This window comes from Mytilus californianus, unplaced genomic scaffold (genome assembly GCF_021869535.1).
Source record: "Mytilus californianus isolate M0D057914Y unplaced genomic scaffold, xbMytCali1.0.p SCAF_6, whole genome shotgun sequence".
Taxonomy (NCBI): Eukaryota; Metazoa; Mollusca; class Bivalvia; order Mytilida; family Mytilidae; genus Mytilus; species Mytilus californianus.
Genome location: NW_026262712.1, coordinates 103,930,872 through 103,949,671, shown reverse-complemented (window position 1 = coordinate 103,949,671; position 18,800 = coordinate 103,930,872). Strand labels below are relative to the sequence as shown.

Here is an 18,800-nt window from a genome sequence, read left to right as displayed (position 1 = left end):
GTTGTATTCATTTTTACAGTACTTGGTCGATACCGCTGCTGGTGGACTAACAGTCCCCGAGGGTATCATCAGCTCAGTAGTCAGTTTTTCGGTAATGGCATGATGTATAACAAACCTTTCGTAAATTGTCCTTTTATAAATTTATAAATTATCAAGAAACTACGGTTTCAACTCCTTCAGGTAAAGTTGACCTTCGAAGGATTTGGCTATTATTTTTGTGTCTTTTTTAGCCATACAGCTCTTAAACTGTTTCGGTTTTTACACATCCTTGGATTTCAAATAAGCTTTGAGCGTTCCTGATAAAGGTAATTCCAGAAAAGCGCTTCGGACGCATGAAATTTGTAAAGTATTGTTTTCATTTTTTTCTATTAGGGGCTTGAGTGCTTTTGAACACTGATGCTATACGTCAATATCCCAACCAAGATGTCCCAACCAATATGTCTTTTCCAGTGGATTTGATATTCTTTAATTAAGTGTTTTTGATTGAAATATAAATCTTTATTTTTACACTCGGTAAACAGGTAAAAATGTATCGGTAATTATAAATAGAGAGAAGGTGTGTGAGAGATCGGAAAAATGATCCCACGTTACATCTCATCACTGCTAATGTGCTGACCATGCAAATATGAAGTAATTATGTTTTATGGTAATATTTGTGTAAAGTGTGACCGCAATATTTGTTGGACGAACTGACAAAAGAAAGGACAGAAAAGATGAAGACAATAAACCCCACTCCTGGAGTGGCATATAATAAAAACAAATTAAAAAATCTATTTCATCTTTATTTATTTTATTATGACTTCAAATTCGCAAAAAATAAATATCTGAGCTGGACGGTATATAAAATAAGAGGCAGTTGTATGAAATCTAAATGATTGGGTGTTTGTTCTTTCTTTCTACAAATAAGCTGACATTGGTCGGTCATAGTACATTGTTCTATAAGACCTTTGTCGATGTTTCATTTCAGCCTTTAGAGCTTCGTATTCTTGAGCTGTATATTGGTGAGCTGACTTTGGCTAGAATGACAAAAAAATAACATACAAAAAATTACGTGCAGATAAGATTTATGTTTGTCTTACGTACAAAGTTGATGTTTGAGGAGACCTATAAGAATGTATTACCCTTTTAGTCCAAACACAAAGTGTTTATGTTGTTGGAGACCTATAAGAATTTTTACCCTTTTCGTCTGAACGCAATGTGTTGGTGTCAGATGAGACCTATAAGGAATGTATTACCCTTTTTGTCTGAACACAAAGAGTTGCTTTCAGAGGAGACTTATAAGGCTGTATTTTGTCCGAACACAAAGTGTTGGTGTCATAGGAGACATATAAGAATGAATTACCCTTTTTGTTCGAACACAAAGTGTTGGTGTCAGAGGATACCTATAAGAATGTATTAATTACCCTTTTTGTCCGAACACAAAGTGTTGGTGTCAAGGGAGACCTATTAGAATGAATTACCCTTTTTGTCCGAAAACAAAGTGTTGGTGTCATAGGACACTTATAAGAATGAATTACCCTTTTTGTCCGAACACAAAGTGATGGTGTCAGAGGAGACCTATAAGAATGTATTACCCTTTTTGTCCGAACACAAAGTGTTGGTGCCAGAGGAGATTTAAGAATGATTTACCCTTTTTGTCCGAACACAAAGTGTTGGTGTCACAGGAGACCTATAAGAATTGTTTACCCTTTTTGTCCGAACACAAAGTATTGGTGTCAGAGAAGACCTATAAGACTGTATTACCCTTTTTGTCTGTACACAAAGTGTTGGTGTCAGAGGAGACATATTAAAATGTATAACCCTTTTTGTCCGAACACAAAGTGTTGGTGTCAGAGGAGACCTGTTAGAATGAATTACCCTTTTTGTCTGAACACAAAGTGTTAGTGTCAGAGGAGACCTATAAGAATTGTTTACCCTTTTTGTCCGAACACAAAGAGTTGGTGTCAGAGAAGACCTATAAGACTGTATTGCCCTTTTTGTCTGTACACAAAGTGTTGGTGTCAGAGGAGACATATTAAAATGTATAACCCTTTTTGTCCGAACACAAAGTGTTGGTGTCAGAGGAGACCTGTTAGAATGAATTACCCTTTTTGTCTGAACACAAAGTGTTAGTGTCAGAGGAGACCTATAAGAATTGTTTACCCTTTTTGTCCGAACCCAAAGTGTTAGTGTCAAAGGTGACCTATAAGATTTTTTTACCCTTTTTGTCCAAACACAAAGTGTTGGTGTCAGACGAGACCTATAAGAATGTTTAAACGTTTTATTCCGAACACAAAGTGTTTATGTTTTTGGAGACCTATAAGAATTTTACCTTTTTTGTCTGAACACAAAGTGTTGGTGTCAGATGAGACCTATAAGAACTTTTACCCATTTTGTCCGATCACAAAGAGTTGCTTTCAGAGGAGACTTATAAGGCTGTATTATCCGTTTTGTCCAGACACAAAGTGTTGGTGTCAGAGGATATTTATACCAATGTATTACCCTTTTTCTGAATACAAAGTGTTGTTGTTGGAGGAGACCAATAAGACTGTATTACCCTTTTTGTCCGAACACCAAGTGTTGGTGTCAGAGGAGATTTATACCAATGCATTACCCTTTTTCTGAATACAAAGTGTTGATGTTGGAGGAGACCTATAAGAATGTATAACCCTTTTTGTCCGAACACAAAGTGTTGGTGTCAGAGGAGACCTATTAGAATGTATTACCCTTTTTGTCCGAACACAAAGTGTTGGTGTCATAGGAGACATATAAGAATGTATTTCCTTTTTTGTATGAAAAACAAAGTGTTGGTGTCAGAGTAGACCTATAAGAATGGATTTCCCTTTTTGTCCGAACACAAAGTGTTGGTGTCAGAGGAGACATATTAGAATGTATCACCCTTTTTGTCTGAACACAAAGTGTTATTGTCAGAGGTGACCTATAAGAATGTTTTACCCTTTTTGTCCGAACACAAAGTGTTGGTGTCAGAGGTGATCTATAAGAATTATTTACCCTTTTTGTTCGAACATAAGGTGTTGGTGTCAGAGAAGACCTATAAGACTGTATTACCCTTTTTTTTCGAACACAAAGTGTTGGTGTCAGAGGAGACCCATAAGAATGTATTACCCTTTTTGTCCAAACACAAAGTGTTGGTGTAAGAGGAGACCTATAAGAATGTATTACCCTTTTTGTCCGAACACAAAGTGTTGGTGTCAGAGGAGACCTATTAGAATGAATTACCCTTTTTGTCTGAACACAAAGTGTTAGTGTTAGAGGTGACCTATAAGAATTTTTTACCCTTTTTGTCCGAACACAAAGTGTTGGTGTCAAAAGTGACCTATAAGAATTTTTTACCCTTTTTGTCCGAACACAAAGTGTTGGTGTCAGAGGTGACCTATAAGAGGACGCTGGTCTTTTTTCTTTGGGTTTTTGGTCCATCATCGTCTCTGCACAACAAACTGAAAATGGCATTATAAAAGATAAATATTTTCATCATCTAATTAATTTTTTAAGGAAAAAAATCAAATCTATTTCGCCTATTTCATAGTCGAGGAACAGCTAAAAACTATATGAATCTCTATTGTACATCAGATGAGATAGTAAATTACATTAATCAATGAAAATTGAAAAAAAGATACACCTCATTCAGATCAAATCTGTTTTCACAAATGAAATAGATTTACCAATATGTAACTATATATATGTTGGAATGAGGAATACACATAATTTCGATATGCTTTAACTTATTTTTCTAAATTAAATTTTTTTCTATTAATTCTACAATTCTTATTTTTGCAAAGTCATCTATGAAATTGTATCCATGATTTTAAATTATTTTGTATGATTTATCGTCTAAGGTATTAAAAACAGCACTGCCTTTGAAGAGATACATTCACACATTTTCCGCAAGGAATTTAGACTGCATATTAAATCTACACTAAATATCAAGTATATATATATTTATTTGCATTATAGATAGATATATAGAGGTATATGATAATCCAGCTTAAAGATATAGAATCAGCAAAGCAAAAGGAACCAGTCCAGAGATCTATATTTGATATACACCAGATAAAGCAAAAAAGAACCAATCAAGAGATCTATAGTTGATATACACCGGACAAACCATTGCAGTACTTGTACATGATTGGTTGTGTAGTCTTATTCGCAACATATTTGTTATCAATAATGAACAAGATGGTAAATCTAAAAACAATCAAAAAACCCCAAAACGGTTTATTATCCCAATTATTTAATCATACAATTTTCACTAGTTAACTTTGAATGTTATATATTAATTGAATAATAAAACTGATAAGCAAATCCTGTATGAAAAGTTATTTGAAAGACAATTCAAGGTATTGTTCGAGCAAGCGTATTATATTTTAAAAACACAATTACAAATTATCCCAGTCTAAAGAAGAGCATAAGTTTTGTCAGTGAGATCAATGTTTTCAGAGTATCTTTATATCAAAACTTATATAAACGTTAATACTGAAGCAGGAAAATAGAAATCCAAGAGAGGCAAATATAATGTGTTAGTTAAGATTTCAGACGTGATAACTTTAGCTTGCGACTGTATTATCTGCAGCCAGTGTCAACCATGAAATAATAGCAGTAATCTTTTTTGCCATATTCACCAATAACCCGTTACACTTTTAATAATTGTAACAGTCTAAATGACTGCACGATACCTTCTCGAACTTTTAATGTGTTTTATTATGTTCTATTATTTTATATTCAGTAGTTTCTGATTCACACGAAATGATGATGGTCGAAATCACAAATAAAAAGTTTGAAAGTAAAGACTGGAGAGCAAAACCTTTATATAAATCAAAAATTAAAAAAAGTTTTTATAAAATTGTGAGCTCTCAACTCTCCCTATACTGGGACAGTGCACTTGGTGTAACAGACACGACATTATAACAAACAATCAGTTGGAAAAGGCTTGATTCATATGATCGGTACTAATCTATAGGAACTCGCAGTTACTGAAAGCTAGTTCAAAGCCCAACACAAACTAATTTATAAACCTTGTTTTTCCAACTGCAATTGAAATTGCTCAAATGAAAAAGCTTGCTTTGGGTAACTTAACTATAGATTTACCACCCATTCCATCAAAGCAATTACTATAATATATTATTTAAACAGTTCTTCAAAAATTGAAAATAGAATCAACCAGATACAATACAATTTGTTGATAAATATTTGGATAACTATAACCTTAGATTTACCATCCATCTGAGCCATTTTTTTCAAACTCCCGATATTTTTGCAAAACAGTTTTTCCGAATAAATTATAAAATAGAGTAGATCAGTTACAATAAAACAACTTAACTTTTGCATTTTTGTATAAGTTTTTTTTTAAGGTCTTATTTTACAACCGTTTCTAAGACATTTAATCGACGATTTAATTAAATTGGGCTTGCTAATACTTGGAAATCCAATTGCTCAATGAAAGAATTGATGCATTCAAGGAAAAATATTACCAAGATAATGAAAATTGAAAAAGTATCTAGTTACAAGAATGAATAGCATCTAGTCAAAACAAGTTGAAAAGGCTACCAAATAATGTTATAACAAAGTAATGTAAACAAGTTTTTCGAAAGGGATAAAAAATAATTCGTACAAATAGTACTGCAATGATTTGTCAACACGACATGTGTAAATTATAGCACTATGATTGACAGTGTCCTCGCACCTCGTCTAAAAACTGGCGGTGCACTATGACATTTTACCCTAGCTGGAGCGCTGACAAAAACAAAATCACAACAAAATCAGTATTAACATTTCCACAACACAGTTGTCATCATAATTTGTATTAATCTATTTACTTCTACCTGAAATGTTTCCATAATGGATTATTAAAGAGCTGTACATTTTAAATACTCTATCAAGTCTCTTAACACGGAGAAAATTATTTCAGCAAGCTTATTATCATGCATATAATATACATATTGTAATGAGTTTCACATGCAAAATCGTGCAATTTTGTTAAAAACATTTCATAACGATAAGAAATAAAAGCCTTTAAATTTTAATGCAGCTTGACAGAATTCGTAAATATACTTGATGTGCCTACATTCAATTTATAGTGAAATTATACCTGTGCATTCTAGATATATGATGGTCATCATCTAAAGTGTGTTTCAGAGAGTCCAAATATGCTGTGGTTGTTTTTGCTTTTGTTCTGATGAATATTTTCTTTCCTGGCAAAGGAGGCTTTCCTGGGTCCTAAAGAACAAGTCATTGTAGTGTAGGTAATGTTTTATGGTATCAAATCATATGTTTATGCAGATGAATTGATTATTATCGTATCCTGTTTTGAATTTAATGTATTAACTGGTATAAAATTATAAATGTATTTATCAGGTCAGTTCGGACCATTTGAACCTTTCAATGATTGATTGTAATATATATATGTTATTTATTTACATATTTAATGAATGTACTTCATAGCTGGGACCTTTTATTAACCATAATTGAATATAAGCATTATCCTCCTTGTAAATAAATTAAAGCTGCAATGTAACCTAATATTTTAAATTGTGTAATGTTCCTAGACTTGCTACATGTCCCTTCCTAATTTTCTTTTTTTTTTCAGTTTTCCCTTTTAACAATTTTACTGCTATAACTGGAGATTTCCATTATACTGAGACCTGCAGAGTCCAAGGGCAATCGGTATACTGGCAGTTTTCAGTAAACATAAATTAGTAAGAAAGAAATAAAAGAAAGGGAATTGTAGCAAGTCTATAATGTTCCCAATGTCATTGACATTATACCAAAGCCATCTTTCTTTATCCTACCTCTGAATGATATTTACGTAATTTCATTATTGATATCCTACCACTGATTGATATCTACGTAATTTCTCACTATTCATTTCTTACCTCTGACTGATATCTACGTAATTTCATTATTCATTTCATACCTCTGATTGATATCTACGTAATTTCATTATTCATTTCATACCTGATTGATATATCGACGTAATTTTATTATGCATTTCATACCTGATTGATATCTACGTAATATCATTATTCATTTCATACCTGATTGATATCCACGTAATTTCATTATTCATTTCATACCTCTGATTGATATCTACGTAATTTCACTATTGATACATCTCTTTTCTTCCCGTTGTCTCCAAAATGTTTATACCAGTTCTGTAACCTGTTTTCTAGTTTACAAAGATTAGCGTCACTAGATTCCCAGTCTTCAAAATCTGTTTCTGCTGTCTCTTTCATTGCAGAATGTGCATTTCTACTTTTATCACAAATTAACTGTGATCGACTTGTATTACCGTCCACTGAATCATTTTCTACATCATCCTCACTTGAAAAGTCATAAGCACCAATCTCTACGTCGTATTTGTTTTTGAAAGCTTGGGTAACGAAGCTGGTTGGGTTAGCACCTTGTACTTGAATAGGTTTAGTTTGAGCCGGAGACTTGCGTTCGCTTAGTACGCGTCTCTTATCAACACGCGCTTTATAACTTAACTTCTCCATTTCTCTTTGCTTAGCTTTCATTCGTATTGAATAAAACACACTGCCAGGTCCAAACATATCTATCAGTGGTCCTTTTTTAAGACTAGATACCATCCAATCATCCGTAGTGTCTCTTTCCTTATCCTGTCGCATCAATTCTTCTTTCTTTAATTTCTTTTTTCGCTCGTTTTCTTCAATTTTGTAAAGTAAATAACGAAAAAGAGGTAGATCTTTCTTATCCTGCATCCAAGACAGTCTTAAAGAGTATTTCTCTAGCACTGAATTCCTAATCATTTCAACAACTTGTGGATTACGTTTTTCTATTAACCTTTCGTAATTTTTCTGGTCCAATATATAAATTTCAGTTTCTTGTATACATGTGACTGAATAGGAATATGTGTGTAAATCCATAGCTACTTCCATATCACCTGTAAAAGCAAAACTGTTTTAATCTAACTAATATTGTATATAAATGACTACATCGGGCATATTATGATAAGACCGCAGCATTTTGACTAAGACAAAGGTTAAACCTTTTAAAATTTCATACTTTTACATCTTTTTCGAGTTTTAACCCTTTTAGTCTATGGTTAAAATAAAGATACAAGTACAGCGTGTTCTTCGTGCATGAAGAATATGAAAATCTAACATATAAATATCGAAAGAGTTATATATATCTCGTCTTTACATTTTACAAGAACCGAATATTAAATATATGAAAAATACTTTCAATTCGATAGATTTTCAAAAACAATAACTGTCAAAATAGTTAAAAAAAAAATAATGCCATTTCAAATTTTTTGTCTTGTTCACCTACACGTCCTATGTTTGATCTTGTGGTCATTTTTGGGTTCTGAAATATCTCAATTATATCAAAGTTTAAGGCTGTCGAAAAATATCTAATGATGAAATGATGGGAATCACCCGCGCTAAAAAATATCTTTCTTTTGTATTTTAGATGCAATAATCGATATATATAAAAAAAAAATATCTCGACTTACCAACAATTTCTTCAGAACCTATAAGACAGAGTTCTATCTGTCGATGACTCATGGATTTTGGTGATCGTTTGCCGTTTTTTCCAGTATCTTGTGTAATATATTTCTGACGACTTGGCACCAGTTTTTTGTAATCATCCATTTTCTGTGAATGCATGCTCAATTCCCTATAATGGTAGAAATATTTAGAAATGAGACACATCTCCAGCATACTGTCTTTTAAGAATTTTGAAGGTATATCACATTTGTTTTAGCATAAGAAGATTGTATTACCAATTAATCAATATTAACTGGTTCATTAATCAATCAATCAATCAATCAATCAATCAATCTATCTATTAAGTATCTACTTATTATTACTTTTATTTTATTTATTTTTTGGGGTTTCTTGCGCACACTGATATTGATGTCATAACTTGTTTCTAAAGACAATAGAGGAAATGTGATTTTTATATTTTAGCTTAATTATATGTCGTAACATGCGTTAATTTGTATAATTCTTACTGATGCTAACATAATGTTGTTATATATTTTTAAAAATAAATAAACAAATTTTATTTAAAGAGGATGATCTCATAAGATGAAACTTTTAAATTATAATGCTGTTTGATATCACTCTAAAGTTTGTCTATTTTGGTAAAAAATTAAACCTATTCCTCTAACTGTCATAGATACCATTAACTGAATCAGTTTAAATGGTTAGTTTATATTTGTCAAGGTCCTATATCAGGTTATGTCACTCAAATTTATAACTGACATAAGGTTGTGACCTTGTATCATTTTCATGTTAATAAATTATACCTTCTTAGTGATTCTCGTGCCTCTACTCTCTCAAGGTCTTCGACATCTGGTAAGGGATAATAATCAGGGTACTGCATAGAATGCAAATACGGATCAGATGTGAGTTTGGTCTGACCACTATAAAATAAATAAGCATAATGCATATACCATTACGACAAACAAAAATGTTTCAAAATGATTTAGTGTAGTGATATATAGCTTATGGTTAAAAGTTTCTTAGATACTGAAATGTTTAACTTAAAATCGTCATAAAATTAAGCAACACACTTTTTTTTTGAAAATAACTTTTGGACCGATATAAGTCACTTAACACTCAAACGACTTTCTTTTGAACTTTCTCAGAACTTCTTGTCTCTAATTTATACCTATCAGTTTTGTGATTGTACCTTGAAATACTGCTATTCCAAAATTTTCTGTATTGTGACTAATATAAGTTGTACTTAAATGATTGGTCTATAAATACGTTGTTAATATACTTCTCACATTAATCATTACCTCAAAATGAACCGCAAACCGTCAAATAGAGCTCCCTGTTTTACAATGACGCTTTCGAAATTTAATTTCTCCTTTCTTAAACTCATAGCCATTTGCTTTTTATACTTTGGATGCCATCTATCGAACAGAGTATTTGTTTCAACAAAACGTTTCCTATCTGCAAATTCTTTAGCATGAAAAGATTTGATACATCTATTATATAAATCCCTGTCTATCACAATTAAATCTATAGCTTCGTCTGCAATAATTGTCGCATTTCGTACACAATCAGTATTTATTAGAGCAAGCTCTCCAAAACTTTTGCCAGATTCTGAAATGTAAAATAAATTTCATGTTATCTGATTGTATTTATTGTTACACATACAGTATATTAAAAGCGGTATAAATATATGTATTTATTGTTACACATACAGTATATTAAAAGCGGTATAAATATAGCATTGCTTTAGTATAGATTTAAAGTCAACAGAAGTAGAATGTTATTACCGATGGTATTACAAGAAACGGAACAGAACGGAACGAACCGAACGAAATGGTTTCATTCCTTGTTTAAGAAAAAAATAACAAGAGAATCACTAAATTAGGAAACGCAATCATTCGGAGGAGGGGCGTAGAGGACGAACACACCATCCCATTTGATCGAAAAAATATGATTTTTTTAATTAAAATTGTCAAAAATATTTCGCCTTGCTCCGCCTGTCTGTAGTTTTTATCATTTTGGACAATAACGCCCCCTTTTCTCAGACCCTATATCCACCCCCTGATTTCGTTCCGTTCCGTTTCTTTAAAAGCATCCGATTGTACTCATAACTATATATTCGTTTTAAAGGTAGATTAAAGTATTTATTGTCCGTAGTTGTCGAACAGGCCTTGCGGTCATAAAAATTTCAAAGTACGCTTATCGTACTCCTACTCAGAATTCAAACAATAAACATGAAAGTGAAAACAAAATTCAATGGTATAATTAATCCTAAACGAAGTGAAAACATTTTAATGGTATAGGTTGATGAGGTGTAAGGGATTTGAATGGTATAATTAAACAAGGCGAAAACATGTTCAATGGTACAGTTAAACGAGGCGTAAAAAACTTGAAATGGCAAAGTAAAACTAAGTGTAAAACAATCAATAGTACAGTTAAACGAGGTGTAAAAAGATTTCAATGGTAAAGTTAAACGAGTCATAAAACATTTCAATGGTAAATTTAAACAATTCGTAAAAACTTTAGATGGTATAGTTAAACAAGGTGTAAAACATTCAACAGTATTGTGAAACAAGGTGTAAAAAAATTTCAATGGTATATTTTAATGAAATGTAAAAAAAAATTCAATGGTTTAGTTAAAGAAAACAGAAATGCCTTACCTATCTTTCCGACGTAATTTCCAAACTTTGATCGATCCAATTCTTTCGGTTTTTCATCATCTTGTTTTTCTCTGCTGTCCCGTCTTTCTTTCAAAGGATCAGGTTTATCTGTATTTTCTTGACGATCATCATCTAGACCAAATGTCGTATTGATATGAATGGCAACAGATCCATTCAGGATAATGAAGAAACTGTGGAAATATACAGTCGCATTTGATAGATTTTTAAATATATTACTATGACAGGGTTCGTGTTTTTTACGTCTCATTTACTATATCTAGCTGGTTTAAGGACATTCTTAACCAAAAACCAAAATTGATAGTAAAGCAAAATACTATTTTTCAGACAAATTCATTCATAATTGTTAAAGATTTCATTTGATTCAAAATTTTACAAAACATGGAAATTATGTAATATTATATCGTGTTATCATTAACAGCAACATGTTGTGCTGGAAACATTTTCATTTTATGGAAAATTCATGTTATCAAAAGATTTTCAAGTATATTATATAGGCTCTTTCATATTGATATTCTAGTAGGTTTTAGGAATCTTCTGATATTGACCGTAAGCTTAAAAAATATAGGGTTAATTGGTATATCTTTTTGTTGAAGACAGTTCAATACACTTCTTAACCAATTTGACGAAAGATCTAATTACAACAGTTTTTTTTTATGTAAAAAATCTCTTGTTTTTGTATGTTATTGAAAAATAAGTTTATTTTTTATTTTTCTCCCAAGAAACCAATGCCACCCCAAAAGATAAATGGTCGGTGCTTTTGAAGAAATAGAAGATATTAATCCATCGACAATATTCAAACTCTGGTCGCTTGACAATACTCGTAATATTGTAGTAGTATTGTAACAACCAACATGGATGTAGTTAGGTGAAATTAAAAAAAATCTGGAATTTAAAATTGATACTATAAGTCAGAAGAGCATTAGTTAAGGAACAAAATAAGCAAAAAAATATTGATAGGTTATGGAACTCCTTTTTGAGATATTTGATTTTTAAAATATGGCGGGAAAAGGCTGACACGGACTTTTACTCTATATTTAGCATTGGCATTATTTGGGTCTCAAATCGTAAGAAAAAAATCTAGAATCTGCTTAAATTTTGGTAATGTCTTTTTTATAAGCTATTGAAGTCTTCTTTGAAAAGAAAAGTGGGTGATATGGGGCAAAATATTTTACCCTATATCTTAGGAAAACACCCAAGGAGTCCGAACATCTGACAAAAATTCCTAAACCCTACCTTAGAACATCCTTAAAGGACACCACAAGAACATTATCGCACGTGACAAGTACATGTATAGGACAAATAAAGAGAATACTTTATATCGCGCAACGCTCATAATCTCAAAGTCTTCCATATTAGTAAATTGCCGAAGCCAAAGACAATTTCTATTAAGTTAAAAACTGGTAATCGCAGAAACAGTTTAAAGATAAAGGTTATAATTTATTCCAAAACGAGTAGTCTTTGAATGATTTGTTTGTACGTTAAGTGATTAAAATATGTCGTACTTATTCGTGTGAATAATATACTGTTGTTACCGTATGTTGAATATCCTCACTGGTACATTTGACTTATTAGAGGATGAAAAGGAAGATTAACTTTAACTAATGAGGTAATCTTCTAGGAATAAAACAATAGTTATTATTTTTCTTATTTATCATACATTAAACATTAAAACCACAGTAGATGGCTACCTCAGTGATGTATTATAGTCCATTTCGCATACGACTCATATTTACTCATTCAGAACACCTCTTCTTATTGAGGTTCGTGCTACATAGTCTTTTCTATATTTTGCTTTGTAAACATTTAAACATGCTTATTTTCAATCACCTGTAATATAACTCTATGCTGTCAAGGGAGTCTAACTGAGTAATATACCTTTCAGTTTTTTTCTCGGTTCTTTAACAGTAATGCATAATTATTTTTCAGAACAACTTCCAATGAATAAAACCACTTTTTTAACAAATATTTATATAACGCATTTAATGGTATCGTTAATTATATTTACTTCAATTCACACTTTTAGAACTTGCAGTTTGACATTTAAGGCGTCGCCAGCCGGATTAATAACTGTAGGTAATATAAATACCAATAAGTTAGGAGTAAGCCTCGCATACTATACTGTAGTATTTAATCAATCTACTATAAAATCTTGTTTAATAGATCTAATCACTTTATTTGACTTGTATTTCTTTTATGCAGAGCAATAAAAGCAGTGTAAAACGTCATTAAAAACTGTCTCAAGTGATTAACTAATATTTTACCACTGTTTGCGAACGGAAAATCTATTTTCCTTGTTACGGTGTTAGAATATTGCAAACTTTTCATGTTACTGAGGACGAAGTAGCTTTATTTACATCTACGTCATTTGGTCTCTGATGGATAGTTCGTACAAACATCTCTTTATTTTATATGTCTAGTCCGATATAATTTCGGATCAATATATTAGGAGATTTGTATTAGAGTAAAATGAAGGTACAAGGGTAACTACATACTTTTTTAAAAGGACAATAACGTAGGTCCTTTCTGTCACAGTTGATCAATTAAGTTGATGTTAAAAATGTAGCAAAAGTAAATGTTCAACAATAAATAAATAAAAGGTAACTAAGATAGATCGACAACCATGCTCTTTCTAGAATGAGAGAAATGCATGATGGTTTGGAATAAAGATAAATCCCAAATGTCGAAATATATTTCAATTTTTGATATTTTCACATGCTTGTTTTGCTCATAAATTGTTGTCAATATAATGGAATTGTATGCGACTGTCATACCAGTAAGAGGTTTAGCTAGCTATAAAACCAGGTTTAAGCCACCATATTCTACATAAGGAAATGCCTGTACCAAGTCAGGAATATGACAGTTGTTTTCCATTAGTTTAATGTGTTTGAGATTTTTCCATTGATAAAGGACTTTCCGTTTTGAATTTTCCTTAGAATTCTGTATTTTTGTTATTTTATTTTTTTCATATATTATATACAGATATTCTTACTCACCAGTCGCCTTTTTCGCCTTGTTTGATAACAACAAAGTCACGTTCTACAGTCATAAACTCACAATTTTTTATCAAGTCATGAATTATTTCTGAAATGGAAGCATAACAATTCAAATAATTACAATACAGAATCGTCGTATGAGGCGTTACAACTTTTATTAGTCGCAATAATGAAATGAGATGTTGTAATAGTGATATTTTGTACGCGTGGTTAATTTTCTATCATAGATGTATCTATGATTATATCTATGTTTTTCAAAATATCGGCATGGTTTTGCTTCTGTTTGCTTAAGGTTTGTTGTTGTTGAATTTTCGAGAAAATCCATTACTTAATTCAAAGTAAAATATAAAACTTGTGATTAACAATTGCAGCTTCAATACAAAAAACACAATGCAGAAGGTTTTTTTTACCGAAGATAACCCATGAAAGCCATTCAGTATATTTCCAATGAGGTCGTTTATAAGTATCAGGTTAATTTGACCATTTAAAGGTCAAACATAAGCGGGAACAAGGTGTTATGAAATACAGAATACTAGTTACTGTAGTTATTCAAACATAAAAAAAAATCTGCCGAGGACCAATAACACAACCCATCTTTTCTATGTGCGTTGAAGTGTGAAAGCCGATTGGTGACATATGTGTAAACTATTTGCACGGCCAAATTTAGTAACAATGTCAATTTCCTATATATCAATAAAGTTACTTAACAACTTTATATAACGAACAATGTCCAGTCTAGTTCAAAACTAAACATTTATATTCTAACTTGTCAAACGACAATATCGGATTAAAACACACAGACTAGCTGTACCATGTGTACTGGATTCTACAAAGCATTGAAATATAACATAAAGATGACAGTCTTTTCGCATTAACGTATTCTTTTGTGAACATCAAAGTAAGCTGAAAAAAACAATCTTTGATCTATTTGATGATTGTTCAACCAGAATAAAAACAAAATTCATTTATAGGACGATAGCATGATAATGGAATGATGCTCGTTTAACTTGTTAAGTACGCTGTTATACAGGAAGTTCAAACAATTAAAGTTTTGAATTACAAAATACCACAGACAATGACTTTCCTACTAATCTACAGTGACATATAGAAACAATGTTGTTTTTGTATCCATTTTCGATATCCCTAAGCTTGGTTGCCAGGCAACAACGATAGATGCCATTTCACTTCCTAGAATCAGAGAAATTCGTGATGTTTTTGAAAAGCGTAATCAATTCTTTAATAATTAATTGAACAATATTGAAACTTGACAAATGTTCAATGATGCTCAATAAACATAATAGTCAGAAAGTCAATATCACTATAGATAACAACTTAAGATTGACACACAATGGTTGGGGACGAATTTTCATCATTCACCTCAACAGGATATGAATGACAACATAACGTGCGAAACATTAGAAAATTGGATAATTGGTTACTGATGCAATACGATCGAAAAAGTCATTAATAGTTACCGTACACATTGGACGTCTTTGGAATTATAAACTCAATCATAAGGCGAAGTTAAACAAAACATACTTGACAGCTCGTCAAAGAGGAGGTTTGTTTAACTTAATTAGTACAAAAAATGCACTGACTATTAGGCAATACCGCCAGGAATCACCACCATGCTAGCAGTGTTACCAACATGTAATGCACTGACTGCTAGGCAATACCACCAGGAATCACCACTCTACTAGCAGTGTTACCAACACGTAATGCACTGACTATTAAACAATACCACCAGGAATCACCAGTCTACTATAGCAGTGTTACCAACACGTAACGCACTGACTATTAGGCAATACCACCAGGAATCACCACTCTACTAGCAGTGTTACCAACACGTAACGCACTGACTATTAGGCAATACCACCAGGAATCACCACTCTACTAGCAGTGTTACCAACAAGATTAAGTACTAACTAGTTGAGTGATAATACAATCATATACGACCAATTCGCTTGTCGTATATTCAAACAACTGACTACTGGAAGGACTAACAGTCCAATAGCAGTGAGAAAAAAAAAAAAAAAAAAAAAAATGAAGTAAAAAGACGTCTAATCTCTTAAGAACCTACCATCATTCAACTGGTTAAATAAATCTGATTTCTTTTGAAACCATGATTTTATTTGACAAATCTCTGTATCAGACCTTTCACATGGCTCCTTAGTTATAACACCAACAACTTTATCATAATGATGAGCGGCAGCGAGATCTGTCGGTCGCATTATATCAATATTACCAAGTCCTTTCACAGGAACATTTTCACCACGCAGCAATGATGATCCTTCCTGAAATAAAGAATGAAACAATTATACCACCTGTATTAAGCAAAAAACCTGTGTTATTAGACCCTCTGTAGTGCATTTCATATAGCTTAAACTGCTTTAGAATACCACCTGCATTATAAAACCACCTTTTTTCTCTCTCGTAAGTGGTTTCTTAAAACAGATTTCGCTGTACATCTTTTTTTTTGTACACGAGTATAGCCAAGCAAGATTGTATTTATCTCCTGATTTAAAATTTGATGACTAATAAATAAGTATATTTAATGAAATAATGTACGTTTACGACAGAATGTTAATATAAACAATGCAGGGCATGGAGTGTGCATTGTCTAAACAGAGAAGTTAAAGTGTGTATGGTCAGGCCAAGCTTGCAAGATTTGAAATAGAACTTACATAATTCTATAATAAAACATATATCGCACTTTTCTGTCTCTTTTTATATAAGTGATTAATGACTACTGTCAAAAGGCAAATAGTGTGAATGAATAGCTCCATATGCGCCTTCTAAATTGCATTATAAGAAAGCATTGTTATAAAAATGTTTTTGAAATAAATGAACGTGAATGTACCACTTTGTCTTTGTTAGTCATTTAATATCTGTATTATATATGTTTATCCTCAAGTTGCAGAATGTACTGCCTGATTATATAAATAAAATCTTAAAATATTTCTTTTTTTTTTTCATTTTGAAAGACAATACAGTAATAATGAAAAATCATACCTTCATTTTAGAAATATACAATTATTCTGATAGTCCGACAAATTAGACTGAAATAAGCATTTGATCGTTCAGTTAGTCAAGAGACGTGAAAAACACCGACAATAATTAAAATTAGTGTTAGTCCTCTAATTCAAATGTAAGTGAAATAAACAAGATATTTTAATCAAATTCATTAAATAATCTTTCCAGATAGAAAAATTATAACGGATCAATAGTTCGGAATAATTGGTAAATTGAATAAAAACTTAAGGAAATTATTTCCGCCGCATTGAACCAATTAAATCATTACTAACGTTAACGTTAACGTATTGGTATAATCCTGAACAATATATAATTTACGGGTCATGTACCTAATCTGACTCTGACTTGATATATATTTAAATGAAACTTCAACACCTCAAGTAAACGAAGCCCATTTTGTCTCTGTCATTTTCTATATATCTTGTGAAAATCAAATACGAGGAATCATTGTGATTGATACCAACTTTAATTAAATCTTAAAGTTTGAAAATCAAGTTAAAAATTATGGAGTTGCAAGGGATTCTAGCATTAACGTTATAGAACTTTTAACCGACATTCTAATATGACGTTCTTCGGGAAAATGCACGAATTTGAAACTGAAAGTCATCAAAACATGAAAACATAAACAAAAGATGATAAGAATTTGTTGAAAGCCCATTTTCTTAAATAAAAGTAAGATAATCGTGCAAACCTGTCTTAGTAAGTTATTGCAAATCATTTAAGCATGTCACTTATTCAGTTTTCTTCGTATTTTACGTCAATATTAATAGTATGTTCGATTACGAGAAGCCCAAACATTTCCCTTCACCTACAGCGCTTCGAAACAAAAGAATTTCTGTCTTTGTCCTATTAAAATAGAAATAATTCATGGGGCTTGAATTTATATCGATTTTACCATGGGTTGGCCCTTTATGATATCGCTCGAGGTAAAATATTTAGCATAAAGGGCCAACCCGTGGTAAAATCACAATGGATTCAAGCCCCCATGAATTATTTCTTAATTTTATCAATTATGTCTATCCAAAATCTAAGACTTGTTCCATTTATGGTTTGACGGGCTTTTTCAGAAAATAATGACATATTTAACCTTTACGTTTAACAACTAGCATATAAATGATGTCTTTCACTGTTTAAAAGTCTGACGTCTATATTATAAGTTATCTACGTTCATATCCGTAGATATGGATATTTTAACACCCTGAAGTATCCAAGTACATCCTGAGGCGCAGCCGAAGGGTGTACAGGGTACTGAAGGGTGTTAAAATATCCATATCTACGAATATGAACGTAGATAACGAATTTATCCCCGGTCTTAGTCTAAGTCTGGCGATTTTTAGAGAAATTCGACCACAAAGTTAAACGTGAAAGCAACGTTTTTTTCATTTTTTAAATATCTTTTATTGAAATTTGGGAATTTGACATATTTTTAACGGGGTGTAGGGTACTACCTTTGGTAGAACCCTACAGGTAGACAAATATAAGACGTTTTTAAACTAGAGACAGAGAAACTGAAATGGGTCGAATTTGTCGCGCAATGTTGTGAGAGTTACATCATAAACGGTGTGACGTCAACGTGGGTCATTTGCATAGCTAGGTCAGTAGTACCATTCATTGACAATGTGGCTGCATAG

General features: G+C 31.9%; 1 protein-coding gene across 4 annotated transcripts in view; it reads right to left on the bottom strand.

The window, feature by feature from the left end:
- Positions 1-769: 769 nt before the first annotated feature.
- Positions 770-18,800, bottom strand: part of LOC127706236 (uncharacterized) — a 31,062-nt gene continuing 13,031 nt past the window's right edge. The window contains exons 2-13 of one of the 4 annotated variants that reach the window (XM_052210730.1): positions 16,217-16,430; positions 14,137-14,224; positions 11,123-11,313; positions 9,764-10,073; positions 9,269-9,385; positions 8,471-8,634; positions 7,071-7,897; positions 6,086-6,213; positions 5,681-5,730; positions 3,317-3,437; positions 2,143-2,182; positions 770-1,016 (exon numbers count right to left, since the gene is read on the bottom strand). In XM_052210730.1, coding sequence (XP_052066690.1) covers positions 897-1,016; positions 2,143-2,182; positions 3,317-3,437; positions 5,681-5,730; positions 6,086-6,213; positions 7,071-7,897; positions 8,471-8,634; positions 9,269-9,385; positions 9,764-10,073; positions 11,123-11,313; positions 14,137-14,224; positions 16,217-16,430 — 2,370 coding nt within the window. In that variant the 3' untranslated portion in view covers positions 770-896. Of the gene's footprint in view, positions 1,017-2,142; positions 2,183-2,934; positions 2,975-3,316; positions 3,438-5,680; positions 5,731-6,085; positions 6,214-7,070; positions 7,898-8,470; positions 8,635-9,268; positions 9,386-9,763; positions 10,074-11,122; positions 11,314-14,136; positions 14,225-16,216; positions 16,431-18,800 lie in introns of all 4 variants that reach the window. The other 3 variants (XM_052210729.1, XM_052210731.1, XM_052210733.1) reach the window with 3 other exon arrangements.